General features: G+C 49.1%; 2 protein-coding genes and 1 non-coding gene across 32 annotated transcripts in view; 1 reads left to right on the top strand and 2 right to left on the bottom strand.

Annotated features, from left to right (window-relative positions):
* Window positions 1-5,996, top strand: part of PFKFB1 (6-phosphofructo-2-kinase/fructose-2,6-biphosphatase 1) — a 54,868-nt gene extending 48,872 nt beyond the window's left edge. For 6 of the 11 annotated variants that reach the window (XM_074029863.1, XM_074029858.1, XM_074029860.1 and 3 more), the window contains 3 exons: window positions 1,613-1,675; window positions 2,828-2,892; window positions 3,251-3,540. In XM_074029863.1, coding sequence (XP_073885964.1) covers window positions 1,613-1,675; window positions 2,828-2,892; window positions 3,251-3,310 — 188 coding nt within the window. In that variant the 3' untranslated portion in view covers window positions 3,311-3,540. Of the gene's footprint in view, window positions 1-1,445; window positions 1,676-2,321; window positions 2,893-3,250 lie in introns of all 11 variants that reach the window. The other 5 variants (XR_012430248.1, XR_012430247.1, XR_012430249.1 and 2 more) reach the window with 4 other exon arrangements.
* TRO (trophinin) lies at window positions 5,297-15,915 on the bottom strand. Of its 20 annotated transcripts, none has more exons than XR_012430244.1 (14): window positions 15,774-15,915; window positions 14,395-14,483; window positions 12,906-14,096; window positions 12,119-12,223; window positions 11,941-12,004; window positions 11,606-11,685; window positions 10,991-11,082; window positions 10,219-10,298; window positions 10,083-10,125; window positions 9,604-9,666; window positions 8,931-9,045; window positions 8,002-8,109; window positions 5,693-5,983; window positions 5,297-5,520 (listed from the first exon to the last, which is right to left on the bottom strand). XR_012430244.1 is itself a non-coding variant. In XM_015443574.4 (13 exons), the coding sequence occupies exons 2-12, from the start codon at window positions 14,437-14,439 to the stop codon at window positions 5,704-5,706; spliced, it is 4,284 nt and encodes a 1,427-aa protein (XP_015299060.3). In that variant the 5' UTR covers window positions 14,440-14,483; window positions 15,774-15,915; the 3' UTR covers window positions 5,297-5,520; window positions 5,693-5,703. The 20 variants fall into 20 exon arrangements, 16 of the variants coding, with proteins under 16 accessions (XP_015299060.3, XP_065394516.1, XP_015299061.3 ...); XR_012430246.1 differs by having other exon boundaries at window positions 12,906-14,050; window positions 15,861-15,915; XR_012430243.1 differs by having other exon boundaries at window positions 14,395-14,468; window positions 15,861-15,915.
* Window positions 9,280-9,408, bottom strand: LOC123571508 (small nucleolar RNA SNORA11). Its single transcript, XR_006695662.1, has one exon. It is a non-coding gene; the product is annotated as a small nucleolar RNA SNORA11 (small nucleolar RNA).
* Window positions 15,916-17,782: the final 1,867 nt, after the last annotated feature.

Here is a 17,782-nt window from a genome sequence, read left to right as displayed (position 1 = left end):
GACTACAAGTTTCTGTCCTTGCTATAGGGGTAATTTCCCCAAGATAGTGATGTTTTCATTTTAAATTGTTTTTCAAATGATAGTTTATTTTTTAAAAATATCTAGGCATTGCATTTATACAGTATTTACACACTGACTACATAGGCTGAACTGCAAACTGGGGCAGCTGGCCTGGCAAAAAAACTGTTATATCACTTTCAGGCATGAGATTCCATTTCCAATGTGGATGCTGAAATGTTAGCATTTCCAGGATATTTTTAAGGTGTCTCAGAACAATGCAAAATTATATTCAATGTCTACAATGTTTTACAGTCTTGGATCTTTTCTACAATGCTGGTTTGAAAATAAAGAACACTGTAATATGGAGTCATCCAGAATTGGAACCCAGGGCACTTGAGAACTTGACATTAAATAAGGAATTTCCTCTGCCCAGTCCTCAGTTTCCTCACTGGAAATAGGTGATAGGATGTGCGGTGCGGGTCCTTGCACTGGTAGATTTCTCTGTGTTCACATCTCTACTTTTCGAGGCAATGTTTTGAGACCATGAGGCAGGTGCTGTAACTCCCATTGTCCAGATGAGGAAATGGAGACCCAGAGAGGTGAAGTGACTGGCACAAGGTCATGGGGCTCAGAGTGTCAGGGATAGACATTGATCCCAGGTACATGCCAGAGGACTTCCCCTTTCAGATATGTGTAGAGTGCTTTTTATACACAGGCTACCTGTCCTGGGAGCCAGACAAGGCAGCACTGGACAGATGTTCTCATCCCCTGCAACCCACCCACCCTATTACTCAGGTGAATGCTGGAACAAGGCCCAGAGAGATTATGTGACTGAGAATACAGACCCACAGAACCTCAGGGCTTGGGCACCCTCAGAGTACATCTAGTCCAATCCTGTCCTATGAAATGGGAACACTGAAGACCAGAGAGAGCAGAGGCTGGGCCAAGGTCACTAGTGGAGGCAGTGGCAGAGCTGGGTCAGAAATCTCAGGCAAGTCACTTCCCTTCTCTGAGTCTGTTTCCTAAAGAGAAATGGAATCATAGGCCCAGACAAGAAATTGCACATGAATATTCAGAACAACTTTATGCATAATGTCAATAACTGGATACAAGTGATGGACAAATGCTCGTCCATCGCCAGGCCTGGGGCAGGAGTGATCAGAGGGAGCAGGCCAGACTAGGAGAAGGCTGTGGGTGCTGTCCACTGCCACAGCAGGGCCTCAGAAAACACTTGCTGACGTGAACTGTGGGCCTTTGTGGTGTGGGGTCTGCGGAAGGCCCCAGCCTTGGGGCGGGAGAGAAGCCTGCCTGGGTCTCCTGTTGGCCCTGTGAGGTGGTGGCCGTCTCCAGGGTGGCCGGCCTGACCCTCCTGCAGGACACGCAGTCCAGTCTACCACCATTTTCCAGGGCATTCCTGCCTCCCTGCTCTCCTCCTCTCTTCCCAGCTGCTCTGAGCACTGCCCCTGCAGGGTTGGAGGGAGTAGGCCCCTGGTGAGGCCCCACCACGGCAAGGGGACATGAAACGGGGAGCATCCAGCAAGCCTGGTGGCCTGGGGAGGCTGTGTCCTGGCCAGCACCCTGCCTCTGAGGGCTGCTTCCCGTTCCTTTCTAGATGAGCTTCCATATCTCAAGTGCCCTCTGCACACAGTGCTGAAACTCACTCCTGTGGCTTATGGTAAGTACTCCCACCCTGATTCAAGGACAGGCATTTAGAGGCTGTGAGCATGGCCCTAGTGCCTACCATTTGCCTACCATTTGCCAAGAAGAGTCCTGCAGGAGGTTTCCTGGGTGGGTGTTCTGCAGGAGGTTTCCTGGGTGGGTGTCCTGCAAGAGGTTTCCTGGGTGGGTGTCCTGCAGGAGGTTTCCTGGGTGGGTGTCCTGCAGGAAGTTCCCTGGGTGGGTGGTGGGGGTGGGAATGATGGTAGTAGGATAACAGGGAAAGAGTAGGATGGCTTCTAAATCTGGGGATGGCGCTGACTTTCTGTGTCTCTGCCAGAGCGCCCAGCACAGAGCACCAAGCTGTGGAAGGGGGATTCCCCAAAGGGGACCAGAGGAAAATTGTAGGTTAGGGCCGTATTGGAGAAAGAGCACAAAGACCAGCCTGGGCAGTTTAGGCTCTTTCTTGGTACATTAGCTATGAAAGGTTCATGAACAGGGGAGGGACAGAATCAAATCTATTCTGGGGTGCAAACAGGGCAGATGACCTACTGAAGCCTGGAGTAAGGTGCAGTCCACAGGGATGAAGCTAAGGGAGCTTCCACAGGCATTAGGCCCCCTCTGTCAGCCCCAAGCCCCAGTGATGCACCCTCCTCCTTCTTCAGGTTCCCTAGAACTCCCACGTGACCTTCCACACTCCTGGTGTTGCCACAACCACACTGTCCTCCAGATAAACTTTGCCTGGCACTGATCGCCCAAGGCAGTGGCCCCAGGACTCTTCCACCTCTTCAGCACCTAACACGGCTTGGAGGATCCGCAGAGCTACATCAATATTACGTAGATGAGACTGTTGTCCTGCAGACCTCGAGAGCTGTGGGCAGCCAGAGTTCATCTCTCATCTCCATCCCCATTTACAAATGAGCAACTGAAGCTCACATAACTAAGACTATTAGGGGCAGAGGTGACAGGATGCCCTGTTGGCTGCCTCTTAGGCCTGGTGTCTTCCCCACACATCACACAGCTGTCTAAATTCTCCTCTGTACAGGCGAGTCATGATCTGTACATAGTATGAAGCTGGGGGTGTGGCTGGTGATGCGGGGGAGGTGATACCTCAGGGAAGACCTGTGCCTACCTTGGGGGCTTAAGGACAGATGGATTGTTCTTTTCCAAGGCTGCAAAGTGGAGTCCATCTACCTGAATGTGGAAGCCGTGAACACACACCGGGAGAAGCCTGAGGTAGGTGGGGGACTCCATGGCCCAAACTGGCTGTGGACACAGCACATGGTGAAAGCACCTTATCCACAGAAAGGCTGCCCCAACCCCACGAAGCCTGCGTGTTTTGCACCAACAGAGGGAGCAACCAGCACCCAGAAATGTGGAAACCACAGCCCAGACCCAAGGCACTATGGAGATACAGGGCTGGGGCAATTCCTGCCAAAAAGGCCTCAGGCTGAGATTCCCCCAGGCCTACCTGAGGGTCAGGATCCCAGCCTGGCTGAAAGAGGGGAGCCTGGCAATGAGGACAAGAGGCAGGGGGGAGGTTGGGGCCCTGCACTGCTGTCTCCTTCCTATTGATCCTGCGCTCTCTCCTCAGAATGTGGACATCACCCGGGAACCTGAGGAAGCCCTGGATACTGTCCCTGCCCACTACTGAGCCCTTTCCAAGAAAGTGTCCTCATCGCCTTCCACCTTTAGGAAATGCTATCCTTGCCCTTCCCCTACTCTGCCTTGGCCTCGCTGAGGTACTCCACCGCCAGTGAAGAAGTCTCCGCAACTCCCAAACAAGCCTCACTTACTGGCCGCAACTAAGGAGCTATCTAGCTCTGGATGAAACTTACTTTCTTAATTCCTATTCTCTGACGAATAAAGACTTACTGCCTACAAGAGGAGAGGAGGAGGTCATGGCGAGGCTTTTCCAATTGTTCTCAAGGTACTGATCCTAATCCTGACCCAGCTCTGCTGCTATGAGGGCATGGAACAGGTAAGGATTTCCTGGAGGGAAAAGTTCTACAGTAGCACCTCCAAAGATGGGGGAGAAGATAGGTGCCTGTGAGTTCCTGCGGGCCTTGTTCCAGCAAGGTGGCTGTGGGCATGACACTTTCATCCTTACACTCAAGAGAAGAATCTGGCACTTGAGCCAAGTGTTCCTTTCTTCTCCAACTCTTGCTGCCATCCTGAGTGATTTCACTGTTTATGTGAATGATCCAATCAATACTCTGGCCTCACAGTCCCCTGACCCCCTCAACTCATCTTCTCTCCTTCAACTACCTACTCCATGGATTTTGGTATCATCTCCCTGGTCTGACTTCTTAAATGCAAGCATCCAACTGTCTGACCACTGCCCACCCACTACCCCAGTCCTTACAACTCTATATCATCCACTGAATCCCTAGCAGTATGCCTCCATACAGTAGGCATATATGTAGTATTTCCTTTTTTTTTTTTTTTTTTTTTTTTTTTTTTTTTTTTTTTTTTGAGACAGGGTCTCACTCTGTCACCCAGGCTGAAGTGCAGTGGTGCAATCTCAGCTCACTGCAGCCCCGAACTCCTGGGCTTATGCGATCCTCCCACCCCAGCCTCTGTCACAAGTAGCTGGGACCACAGGTGCACACCACCATGCCCAGCTAATTTTCAATTATCTTGTAGAGACGAGGTCTCACTATGTTATCCAAGCTGGTCTTGAACTCCTGGGCTCAAGTGATCCTCCCATCTTGGCCTCTCCCAAAGTGCTGGGATTACAGACATGAGCCACTGTGCCCAGCCCTGTAGTATTTTTTGAATGAACAATATTTGTCGCTGTACAGCATCAAGAGCAGAGTCCTTTGAATGCTCTATTGTCCCCCAATCTATCCTTAGTGTTCTGTCCCTAACTATGTTGGATACTATGGGCCATCTCTTCAGCCACTCTCCATGCAACTACCATAAGCCAGGTACCAGTGACCCAGTGGTAAAGAGACAGACTCATACACTTGCTGCCTTTGTTCCCTTGTTCTTCCATCACAACCACCCAGCAAGACCTAAACCCTGCATAATCCACCTCTCCGTTTTTTGTTGTTGTTGTCTACTACAGAAGTTGCCGATCCCTGCTTGAAGCAGATCTATATTTATCTGCATCCACAGCCACCCTTAAGTCTGTTCAAAGTCAGGGTCGTCTTCTCTGGTACCCTATTCCATCCCACCTTCTTGGGGATGGGCTACTTCAGTCAATTCCTGACTCTTCCATATCGATCTCCTGTCCCTATTAGCTTTTGCCGCACAGTCTATACAATATGCCCAAGTTTTCCTCTCCTATCCCAATTAAACCCTCCCTTGTTCTTATGTCCACCCCTAGTGACCTCTGCCCTTCCCTCCATTCTTACACCAGTGATTCAAAATGAATCTATACTTACTGTCCAGAAGCCTCTCCCTTTGCCTTCTGCTCCAGGCTTTCCCTCTCCATATCTTTCCTCAAGCTGTTATCCTCTTGCCTGCCATGCTTTCCCCAGGCCTCTATCCTGCTGAAGTCATATTTGCCTTTGAGCCAAAAGCTGGAGCCCCATTTTCTCCAAAGAGCTATGCTGATCTCCAGCTCTTCTGTGAACCCAAGATGCCACTCCACAACTACCTAAGCACATTAAAAGACAGAAAAAACTCCAATTCATTTTGCAAATTTAATGTAACTCTGATACCAAAATATGACAGCACACAGAAAGCAAACAATAAAGCAGGAACAGCAAACAGATTTTTCCATCACATGACACCCTTAGCTGATTGGCCGTAGGTGCTTTGACTGCTGTGTGGACAAAGATTCCAAGGATGTACTTTGGCTCCATGGGAAGGACTACTGCAATTTATTAGCGGTGTCTGTAAACATGGGGAATAAATCTGAAAACAAAACAAATAGGAACACATTTTAGCACCAAATGCACTGTCTTCTCATAATTCCTTCATTGCCCTCACCTTTCCACCCCACTCTCCTGCCTTAGTGTTTCTTATAACATCTCCCAGCTCTTATACCCATCCCTGTGGGTCCTGGCTATGGAAATATTGCAGTTACCTGAAACCTCACTAGCCATAGGAGAAGCCACAGGCACCAAGACTGGTGGCTCCACTGCCGAAGCCAGCATTGGTGCTTGGTCCACCACCAAAGCCAGCACCAGTGTTTGGTCCACCGCCGAAGCCAGCTCCTGTGCTCGGTCCACCGCTGAAGCCACTGATGCTTGGTCCACTGCAGAAGCCAACACCAGTGCTTGGTCCACCACTGAAGCCAACAATAGAACTGGGTCCACTATGGAAGCCCGTGCTGGTGCTGGGTTCGCCAATAAAGCCAGTGCTGGTGTTGGAACCACTGCCAAAGCCAATGATGGTACTCAGTCCTCTGTCGAAGCTGGCATTAGGCCTACTGCCAAAGCCATCGCTGGTGCTGAGGCCACCGCTAAAGCCAGCACCGGTGCCAAGTGTGCTGCCAAAACTAGCATTGGTGCCCAGTCCACCACCAAAGCCATCACTAGTGACCAGTCCACCACCAAAGCCAGCACCGGTGCCCAGTCCGCCACTGAAGCCAGCGCTGGTGCCCAGTCCACCACCAAAGCCAGTGCTGGTGCCTGGTCCTCCACTGAAGCCAGCGCTGGTACCTAGCCCACCATCAAAGCCAGAACTGGTGCTTAGATCACCACTGAAGCCAGCACTGGTGCCTAGGCCACCACCAAAGCCAGCACTGGTGTTCAGTCCACCACCAAATCCAGCACTGGTGCTTAACCCGTTGCCAAAACTGAAACCGGTACTGGTACTGGGTCCATCACCAAAACTAGGGCTAGTAGCACCACTAAAGCAGGCACTGGTGCTAGGAGGGCCACCAAAGCATAGGTTTGTATTAGATGCACTGCCAAAGCAGAGGCTGGTGCTGGGAGCTCCACCAAAACAGAGGCTGGTGCTATGAGCACCACCAAAGCTGACACTGGTGCTGGGAGCAGCACCAAAGCCAATGCTGTTGTTGGGAGTACCACCGAAGTCAGTAGTGGTACTAAGTGCCCCACCGAAGCCAGCACTGGTGTTAAATGCACCGCCAAAGCCAGGGTTGGTGCTGGGTACACCACTGAAGCCAGCACTGGTGCCGACAGCACCACTGAAGCCGGCACTGGTGCTGATGGCACAGCCAAAGCTGGCATTGGTGTTGAGTGCACCACTAAAGCCAGCACTGGTGCTGGGAGAGCCACCAAAACAGACGCTGGTGCTTAGTGTACCACCAAAGTCAGTGCTGGTGCTGACAGCACCACCAAAACCAGCACTGGTGTTGAGCGCACTGCCAAAGCTGACACTGGTGCCAGGAGAGCCACCAAAGCAGACACTGGTGCTTAGTGTACTGCCAAAGTCAGCACTGGTGCTCATAGCACCACCAAAACCAGCACTGGTATTGAGCGCACTGCCAAAGCTGGCACTGGTGTTGAGAGCACCACCAAACCCAGCACCAGTGCTGGGAGAGCCATCAAAGCAGATGCTGGTACTTAGTGTACCACCGCAATTGGCACTGGTGCTGGAAGGGCCACCAAAGGAGACACTGGTGCTGAGTGTGCCTCCAAAGCCAGTGCTGGTGCAGGGAGAGCCACCAAAGCAGATACTGGTACTGAGTGTACCACCAAAGCTACCACTGGAGCTGGGAGAGCCACCAAAGCAGACACTGGTGCTGAGTGTGCCTCCAAAGCCAGTGCTGGTGCTAAGCGCACTACTGAAGACTGTGTTCGTTGTGGGTGCACTGCCAAAGCTGGTGCTGGTGCTGAGTACACTACTAAAGCCAGCCGTGGTGCTGAGTGTGCCTCCAAAGCCAGAGCTGGCTGCACCACTGAAAGTGGCACTGGTGTTGAGTGGGCCACTAAAACTAGAGCTGACTCCACCACTAAAGCTGGCACTGGTACAAGGCGTGCCACCAAAGCTAATGCTGGCTTCACTGCTGAAACTAGTGCTGGTGCTGGGTGCACCACCAAAGCTAATGCTGGCTGCACTGCTGAAGCTGGAGCTAGTGCTCAATGTGCCACCAAAGCTAATGCTGGCTGTATTGCTGAAGCTGGCACTGGAGCTGGGTGCACCACCAAAGGTAATGCCAGGTCCACCACTGGAGCTGGGTGCACCATTGAAGCTAATACTAGCACCGTCGCTGAAGCCAGCCCTGGTACCAGCTCCTCTGCTGAAGTTGACGCTGGTGCTGGCATCTGCATTTTCTTGGGCTCTGGCCTCAATTTCAAATGAAAATCTGCTCCAGGCCTGAGCATCATCGCCTAACTCTTCCCTTGTTAGGCAGTCGATATCCATGTCATCCCAATTCCAGGGCCCAGCCACAGCTTCCTCTCCAATCCCCATTTGGGCTCTTGCCTCAGCCCTGGCTTCAGCCTCAGCCACAGCCACAGCTGCAGCTTGGACTTCCATCTCCACTGCCTCGCGGTACTGCACAGCCCAGTCCTTGGGGTCTTTTTTCTGCACCTGAAATGGGGATGATAATCATAATAAGAAAATAACCCTAGTAATCACATATTAATCTATGGGCTTTGTATTGAACTAGTAGCCATACTTTTTAAAAATTCTTAGTTATTGGGGCTCTGTCATGGGTCAGTTCTGAAATCATTTCAGCTCTGACGATTTACATGCTATATGACCTTGGACAAGTTACTTAACCTCACTTAGCCTAAGTGTCTTCATTTATAATTACAGGAAATAAAAGAGTATATATGTTATGAACTGAAGTGTTGTGCCTGTCCCCAAATTTGTACGTTGAATCCCTAACACCCAGTGTGATTGTATTTGGAGATAGGGCCTTTACAGAAGTAATTAAGGTTAAATGAGGCCATAAGGGTGGGGTCCTGATCAATAGGATTAGTGTCCTTATAAGAAGTGACACCAGAAAGCTTGCTCTCTTCTCTCTCACACACAAAGCCATGTGAGGACACAGCAAGAAGGCAGCCATCTGCAAGCCAAGAAGAGAGCCTTCACCAGGAACTGACCCTAGTGGACCCTAACCTGGGATTCTCACCCTCAAAAACTATGAGAAAATAAATTTGTTTTTTAATCCACCCAGTCTATGGTATTTTGTTATGGCAGCCCATGCAGATTAATACAAAGTATGAAGAATCAATGAGATTATGTAAACTAGATATCTAGCAGCACCCTAGGACATAAAGGAGGTTCCACATGTTTATATATGAGCTCCAGGCTGCTCTGTACCTGCCCATCCCTGTGCATTGCTTGCCCCAGCCAAGGGTATCCCATTGCCTTAATATGCCAAGCTCCGGCAGCTCTCCTATTACCTTGCATGCAAACTTGAGGACTTTCATCTTGCTAGTCTCATGGTAGGAGCGCAAGCCCCAGAAGAACTCATATTCAGGTGGTCTGCTGTTAGGGACCCTCTTGTACTCCAGGTACCTTGGAAAAAGGAAATGAAACTTGTTTCTAACCAAGCAAGCCTGCTGTCTTAAGCACTAGACACCAGGTGGCCACCTCCTCCAAAGAAATACAAACAGCCCCTGGAGAAGGATTTCTAAGACCCTCCAGCCCCACACTCACTACCAAACACAGTTCATGGTCTTGGCCTCCAATACTGAGCCATTTTCCACTGGCCCTGTACAAAGCAGTCCCTTGGGCTTCTCCAGGGGAGACATGTATAGGGCATGATGTCACAGGAAGGCCAAAGTATCATGCCACCTGTGAGGAGTAAGCCCAAATTCCTGTTGGGTGTGTTGTAAACAGAGGAGCCATTCTTAAGGCCCTCTGCTCTGAGCGCACCCCACTGCAAGGGCCTTGTGTTGAGTCTGGCCCAGTCCTGGAAAGGTCTGCCCGTGGGAATTTTAGACAGTATCAGTTCTAGAACACAGGATGCCCATCCCTCTAGAGCTAGTGTAAGAAAGGCACTAAGCACTTTCTGAATAAGATCAGTATACCCAGAACACTTCAGGGCCAGACAAAGCCCCAAACACCACTTACTTCTGCTTCACAAACTCGTCTGTGATGAGCTTCCTCACTTCCCCAAAGAGTGAATGCCTCACCCTGACAATGGGAAAAATAACCCATGAACACAGATCAGAACTGCCCAGATGAGGGCAGAGGCATTTCCCAACATGGAAGAGACCTCTCTAGCACATGGGGCAGTCTCAATGAAGCGAAGAAAGTAGTGAGCACATGGCCACTAGAAGCAAGCAGTTAAGACCAGATGCCTCTTTGTCAGGGATCCCTGAAGGTCTATCTAACATCACAGCTTAGAACAGACAGAGGACATACAGGAGAGAGCCAGCAGAGAGTTCAGGACCATTTGCCCATCATCCACATAGGTCAGAACCCTGGGCCCTCTACCCAGTCCAGCACCCCACCCGCTCCACCAGACCACCAGACTGATGCAATCCTAGGACCGTCCTCTCTTGCCAAAGGACAATACGGACAGCAAGCGCTGAGAAGCCCAATCATACCCAGGGTGCAGCCCCAACTTGCGAAGCACCTCCCAGATGACAGCTGCAAGGGGAGGCAAGAGGAGACAGGGACAGAAATTGAACACATGGAATCTAGACCATGGCCGCCCATTCAGCTGCATGCCCAGCCACTCACCCTCACTGGCCTTGTTGCCATTCATAAAAATGACACTCAGAATCACCATGAGGAGACCCAGCTTGGGTGTGTCCTTGGTCCTAAGGGAATAACAGGACAGAAAGAAGGTTTATGTTCAGCAGCCATCCGCAAAAGACACACCAGTCAGCTTACTAGGCTAGCCTCTTCCAGATGCCTCAGATACAGAATTCTGCCCAGTCTCTGCTGCCAGCTCTATGCCACCCTGGGCAAGGCACTTAGACTTGCAAGCCTTGGTCTATTATTCAGTAAAATGGGAAAATCATATTCTCCCTTCCTCAGGTTGCCAAGAAGACAGAAGAATGGCTGTCAACCTGGTACAACACAAGCACTCAGTCCATGTGAATCCCTTCTTTCTCTCCCAGAACCTTCAGCCCCACTGATACTCCTGCGCTTCATGCATCCTGATCCACCCACACCAGGAAGCCCTCCTTGAGAACCACTCTGCCAAAGCCAGGCCAGGCACTCAGTAGGAAGAGGCAAGCAATGACAGGCCTGCTTTCCTGAGAAGCTTCTACAGAGACAGCAAACCTGACAGCAGGAATGTCCCACCCTAGGCTCCTACACCCATCAGTCATAATCAGGTGCCACTCCTGTGAGCAGGGCTCCAACTATGTGCAGGTGCTGAGACGGGGCTTTTGAGACTCTGTTTTTCCTGACTCCCTAAAAGGATGGGGGAAGTAGGACAAAGAAGGGGTAGCAGCACAGAAAAAAGCAAAAGCTCCCTTCCCACTCCAGCCCTTTCCCAGCTTACGTTCCCAGTATGCCTGCAGAGGATTCCCGAGTGCTGATGAGAATATACAAGCTACTTTGCTTATCAATTTCTTTCAGATTGACTCGAAACATCTGCCAAGTAAAAGAATAGCCTGTGAGATCACAAAATTCAGCTTGGGTATCAGTGAACTTTCTGGGCATCCTAAAACTCCCAGTGTACTTAGGGGGTTTGCATGTGTAAGAAACCAGTGAGATAATGCACATAAAGCACACAGCCAAGTGCCTGGCACGCAGTAAACACACAGCAAATGTACTATTGTCATCAACATCATCTTTGTGATGAGCAGGAATCTAAGGAGACAGAGAATGGGGATACAAGGGAGAGGTGAGATCTGAAATACATGCAGAATGTGTCAAACCATGGATAGAAGCTGAGACTAAGTTGAGTGGCTTATGTCCTTGCCATGCTTTCATCACTGACATGCTGTGTGACCCATGTCAAGTCTACACCTCTCCCTAGGCCACTGTCTGCCCATTCACACAGTAATGGGGCTGGATTAGCATGTCTCTGTGATTCTCTCCAAAAGAGACATATATATCTTTGCTCAATTCAAAGCTTCCCCATTGCGCCCATCCGCCGGCACTGCCCCTTCACCTTCTCCAGAGCGTAGCTTGCTCGTTCAATGATTTCTGGGAAATATTCATCATATTCTTGGATGACATCCCTCAGCATGTCTGTAGAAAAGGAGAGGTGAGAGTAGCTGAGCTTAGCGGGGGCCACAGAGCTGCAGCCCTTTTGCCAGTCCTGTTGGGTCAGTGCAACCAGAGACCTGAAGTGAGTTAATGGAAGATGCCAGCCATGGCAGAGTGTGAGGAGGGCAGGTGTGGAGATATGAGAGAACAAAGAGGCCATAAAGTGTTACTACCAGACTATGGGAGAAGAGGGGAGTGGAGAGGAGAGCTCAAGGAGGAGGGTTGGTAGGACACTACCTGAGCGCTTGATGGGGATCTTTGTCTGGTCCTTAACCAACAGGTATTTCACCAACTTATTAGCCTGGGAGGAGAGGAATAGATTGAGAGATCTTAACATGCTTGCAGAAAACTCGGGAGGTGGCAGAGCAGAGGGCAGGTGAAGAAGAGAAGAGACTAGACAGTATTGGATTCTTACCCTTTCTTGTAAAATGGCCACATCTCGCGGTGGCGCAGGCCTCCGGCCCCATGGGATCCGCCTGTAATTATTGCCACTTCTCTCATCCCCATTCAGATGCTTGGACTTCATCATCAGAAAGAAGGAAGGTCCAGAGTCACCAGGTGAAAGAGATGGCTCTGGCTCCTCACCTTGCCTGCTCCAGACAGAAAGTCTCTCTAACCCCCTCCCTCAGCCTTGCTGTAGTGGAGCCTGATCCTGACCTTGCCATTGGCCACCCTAAGTCCTGAGCTTATCTTTCACTGTCTTCCAGGAAGGAGTTTCATTCCTCTGTCAGGCTAGGAACAACTCAAGATAAGAGCCTAAGGGTCTTTCTCTTCCTTTGGCTACCACCAATTATGCTGGCTGGTATCTCTTGGACAAGTCACTTCATTTCTCTGGGACTCAGTTTTCTTATGTGTAAAACTGGGACCTATGATCCCTTGTTGGTAAGAGTTACTTTCAAGACATTCAGACATACCTTGTGTAAATGTCCCCAACACAAAGCCTGGCACATGGTAACTACTATTTAAATACAAGTAGAATTACATACAGGTTGTAGCTGAGCGTATGGATGTCTTATTTCCTCACCAATCTGTGAACTACTAGGGGGCAGAAACTATGTCACCTTCTTCTCAGCATCTTCCACAGCCTATCTGAACACAGGGACTAGCTCAAAGTTAAACTTTTATAGAAGAAATGAACAAACCAGAAGGGTAGAAATGGAAAAGAAGCACAAAGTTAAGGATGGTAATGTCAGAGATCTCACCTTTCGGTTTCTCTTGCCCCGGGTCCTGGTTGTGGGCTCCAGACTCAACTGAGCCAGATAGTCATCTGCCAGGGCCTGGACAGCAGCAGCAACCTGAGTCTCAAGGGCACTTACGTTGGTCTGAGCAGAGGCCATCTTGGCCTGGGCCCCTTGGTCAGCATTTGGAGTCTGGCTTTCAGTTGCCCGAGCCTTAGTGGAAGCCTTCCGAGCCCTAGACCCTCTCTTGACCCGCAGGGTGGCTGCCAGGGCCTGGTTTGTGACCATTTGAGTGGCAAGTAGGGCCTCAGAAATCTCAGAGACAGAATTTGGGCCCCTACTGGCAGCCTTCTTGCCCTTGGATTTTTTGGGCCTGATAGCTATTACTGAGGCCTCAATCTGCCTGGTAGCTGTCTCAGTGACATTTGCAGCTTGTATATGCTCAGTGTCAGTATTTATGACCTTAGCAATTATCTTCCTGGCTTTGGAGGCTTTCTTGGTTCGGATGGAGGCTGCTGTGGTGTGGATACTGGCTGTCTCATTGGTAATTTGGCCTTGGGTGGTAGCTGTATGGGTGGCAGTTGGAGCCAGTGAAACCTCGGTGGCACTAGCTATGGCCTTATTCGCAGCCTTCTTAGCCTTGGAAGCTTTCTTAGGCTTGATAGAGGTTATCAAGGTCTGGGAACTGGCTGACTCATTGGCAATTGAAGCGTGAATATTCTGTGAGATGACTGGTAGGTTTAGGACCTGCAAGGGTGACTTGAGCTGTGTAGCGCCACCCTCACGGCCAGTTGGGGATTGGGAGCCTTGCGCTGCCTTGGCAGTAACTCTCTTCATCTTGTTGGCTTTCTTAGGCTGAGCAGTGACTGAAGAAACCTGAGTATTGGTTACCTCAGTGGTAGGTGAAGCCTGACTGATCTGGGTAATGACTGGCAGGTTTAAAGCCTGCAAAGTTATTTTGGGCTTGTTGGTGGCAATCTCATTGGCAGTTGGGACTGGAGGGGCAGCAGGTGCAGCCTTAGTAATAGCCTTTATAGGGGCCTTCTTGGTCTTGCTTTTCTTAGGCCGGCTGACAACTGGTGGGTCCACAGCCAGGGAGTCCTTGGTTGCCGCCAACAGGGTATGCATCAGCAAGACACTGTCCTCTTCTGTAGTCTCAGTCTGTATATCTGGAGGCAAGGGAAGCCCCAGGCTCCCAGGGGGAGGCAGAGGGCCCTACACACTTAGGATTATGATCCTCTGGGCCATCTGGCCTCCCTAAAGCCCACCCCTTTCCACAAACGCCTTCCCTTCCTCTGAGCAGTGGTTAATTGAAATGGGGTGAGGGAAGGGGTAGGGATCAAGGAAGGAATAGAGTCAGGCAGGTTTTCCTCTCCTCCCCTTCACCACGTAAGGGAGGACTGAGATGAGTTAGGCAGGGAATTATGAAACTACACAGTGGAAGGGGTCTGAAGAGCAGTAAGTGAACTCAGGACGGGGCAGATGGCCAAGAGAGAATGCAGAGAGGCCTCACCTGAAATGGAGGCACCCTATATCCGTAGTCATTTCTCCTATCCATCTTTCTGGGAGGCCGAGTAACAGCTGAGTCTGAGGGGAATGGGCCTGAATTAGAGAATGAGAGGGAGGGGGAGATTCATCAGACATCTCACCTATCCTTACTTAGGAGAGTCTCATGTAACCTTGGGCCCTAATCCCTTCAACTCCTGGGTTTTCATACCTAAAAAACCCAGGCCATCTGGTTTCCGTTTTGCCTCCAAGAGGGTCAGTTCTACGACCCCGCCCCTTTACACGCCCCCTCCGCAACTCGATAGTGCGCAGGCGCACCGACTAGAGGCACCCTCACCCCCTTAGGCCCACCGCTCTCCCAAAAGAACCGGTTCTTCAAGGCCCTCCGCGCGCATGCGCCTTGGTAAACCGGACAGTTTCTAACCAGCTCAATCCCACATCTGCCCCCTGCTCTCAGAGCAACAGAACATCTTGGCGCCACCCCTGACTCACTCTTCTAACTGCATCACATCTCGATCCAACCCTTCCCCCAACACCAGCCCCTCCCTCCCGGACCGCACTACCACTCCCCACCGCAGTACCACTCCCCACCGCAGTACCACTCCCCACCGCAGTACCACTCCCCTCCGCAGTACCACTCCGCACCGCACCTACCCCAACACAACCCATCTCTCCTCTACTGTACTGCTACACACCGCCCCTTCCCAATACACACCCCTCCCTCCGCTCTGCAGCATTTCTCTGCACCTTCCCTTCCTTTAATAAGCCCCCTCCCTCCGCTCTGCGGTACGTCTCTGCACCACCCCTTCCCCAACCAACGCCACTCCCTTCTCTTTCCACGTCCGCAAGTGTGCGGCTCCGCCCTTTCTGCAACATGAATACCCCACCCCCAAATCCAACTGTGTGAACCTTCTGTGTATTCCTGTTCTCAAACCTTACCAGGTCCTGTCTCTTCCCTTTCAAACCGGAACCAACCAGGTCATATCCCCTTCTTTCTCCAGTCTGAATCTGGTCCTTTCCGTTGCTCAAAAGGGATGCTGCTCACTCCTTTCTCTGGGTCCCGATCCCTCCATTCTGTGGCCCAAACAGGGTCCTGCCCCCTTTCTCCAGCCTAAACGGAGTCCTGCCATCTCCTATCTCCCTCCGGAACTGTGTGTATCTTCCTCCCCTCTTGCTACCGTCTGAAGGATTTCTCGATCCTTCCTTTCTGCGGTCCCAACTAGGTATCCCTCCCTTCCACGGCCCGAACCGAGTCCAGATCTTTCCTTTCTGTGGCTCAAAGGGGATTCTGCCTCCTACTTTCTTCCATGCGACCTGGGTCCAGGCACCGCTAAAGGCGACTTTGATGCGGTTAGGTCCCGAACCCCCAGCAGGTTTTCTTCAAACCTTAGGGGCGTGTGGAGTCAGGCACGTCGAAACCGCAGCCAGGAAGTCCCCACAGGGTCTTCACTAAAGCCAGGCACCTCAGCTCACCTCGTCTTCTTGAATCCAGAAGGCGTCTGCTCTCTCCAAGCCTCTCCTTACGTCTGAGCCTATCCCCCTCCCTGGCCGGAAGTGGTCCTGCCTCTTTCCGCCTCCAGAGGGGGTCTCCGTTCCTGCCTGTCAGTCTCCTCCCCTCCATACCTACTTTCAGCTTTCCATTTTCCTCAATGTAGCTCCCTTTTTCTGCTTAAGACCCCTATTCAGTTATCACTCCCTCTTATTCTCCATTTGACTTCTCTGTTCCCCACTCTGTATCTCTGTTCCTATTTGATTCTCCTGTTTCCCCTGGGAGGAATGTGCTTCTCGGAACTCCCACACCAACTCTTCCTACAGACCCTCTATCCCAACACTATTTACATAGTGTTGTTATACCTTGTGTCTATGTCTCTCTTTGCTAGAGCTGCTCTGGAGCAGGGGACTAGGTCATGTTCATTTGTGTCTTTCAAGTATTACCAGATTAAAACATTTAGAGGTTCTAAACACTAAAAGATAGGGTGCCCGCACATCATATGCAATTCAGAATAAAAACAGTAATGTATAAAACTCCATGAAAAGTTTTTATTGATCTCACAATGACTATATTGATGCTTTAAAAGTATCAACTTGTACTTAGACTGTCTCTTGTGACATGGTGCACTGTTCCCCCATGCAGAAAACAATTCGTGGCATTTATTTATTCATTCAATCATTCAAAAGAGAGCAAGGATAACTATACTTATGTCAAATAAAATAGGCTTAAAGTCAAAAATAATAAAAGATCAATGATATTATATTATATAATTATATAATGATGATGAGATCAATTCATCATGAATATCTAAGAATTATAAATATATTTAATATATGCACCCAACATAGAAGCACCTAAATATATAAAACAAATATTAATAGACCTGAAGGGAGTAGTAGACTGCAATACAATAGTGGTAGGAGACTTCGAGACCCCATTTTCAACAATTCACAGATCAGCCAGACAGAAAATCGATAGGGAAACATTGAACTTGAACTACACTTTAGACAAAAAGGACCTACAGAATATTTTATCCAATAGAATATACATTATTATCAAGCACAGATAGAAAATTCTCCAGGATAGATCATAAGTTAGGCCAAAAACAAGTCTTAACAAATTTAAGAATATTGAAATCACATCAAGTAATACATGCACAGTGGTATGGAACTAGAAATCATTAATGATAAGAATTGTGGAACTTTCATAAATGTATGGACATTAAACAACATACTCCAGAATAACCAATATGTCAAGGAAGAAATTAAAGGGAAATTTTAAAATATCTTGAGACAAGTGAAAATCTATACACAACATACTAAAACTTATGGAATGCAGCAAAAGCACTTCTAAGAAGGAAGTTTACAGCAATAAATACATACATCAAAAAGAAAAAAGATCCCAAACAATCTAGCGTCACACCTCAAGGAACTGGAAGAAGAAGAACAATAAGCTCAAAATTAGTAGAATAAAGGAAATAATAAAGACCAGAGCAGAGGTAAATGAAATAGAGATTAGAGAAACAATAGGAAAAAAATCAGTGAAACCAAGAGTTGGTTTTATGAAAAGATAACATTGACAAGCCTTTAGCTAGATCAACTAAGAAAAAACAAGAGAAGACTCAAAATCAGAAATGAAAGAGGAGACATTACAATTAATACCACAGAAAAGCAAAAGATTATATTATATTATATTATGTATATTACATATAGTATAGTACATATAATATATATACTATACTATATAGAAGATATATAACATATGTTCTATATATAGAAGACATATAACATATGTTCTATATATAGAAGATATATAACATATGTTCTATATATAGAAGATATATAACATATATCTTCTATATATAACATATCTTCTATATATAGGATATATAACATATATTCTA

This window comes from Macaca fascicularis, chromosome X, assembly GCF_037993035.2.
Source record: "Macaca fascicularis isolate 582-1 chromosome X, T2T-MFA8v1.1".
Taxonomy (NCBI): Eukaryota; Metazoa; Chordata; class Mammalia; order Primates; family Cercopithecidae; genus Macaca; species Macaca fascicularis.
This window is presented reverse-complemented; position numbering and strand designations above follow the sequence as displayed.

Bases quoted from the DNA above. Each gene is read 5' to 3' on its own strand.
- TRO (XM_015443572.4), bottom strand. From the start codon at position 15,124: ATGCTGCAGAGCGGAGGGAGGG. The intron at 14,484-15,102 runs GTGTGTATTGGG...TCTCTAATTCAG, and splicing joins GCTGCAGAGCGGAGGGAGGG to GCCCATTCCCCTCAGACTCA. The intron at 12,005-12,118 runs GTAAGAATCCAA...CTCTCCTCCCAG, and splicing joins TGGCCATTTTACAAGAAAGG to GCTAATAAGTTGGTGAAATA.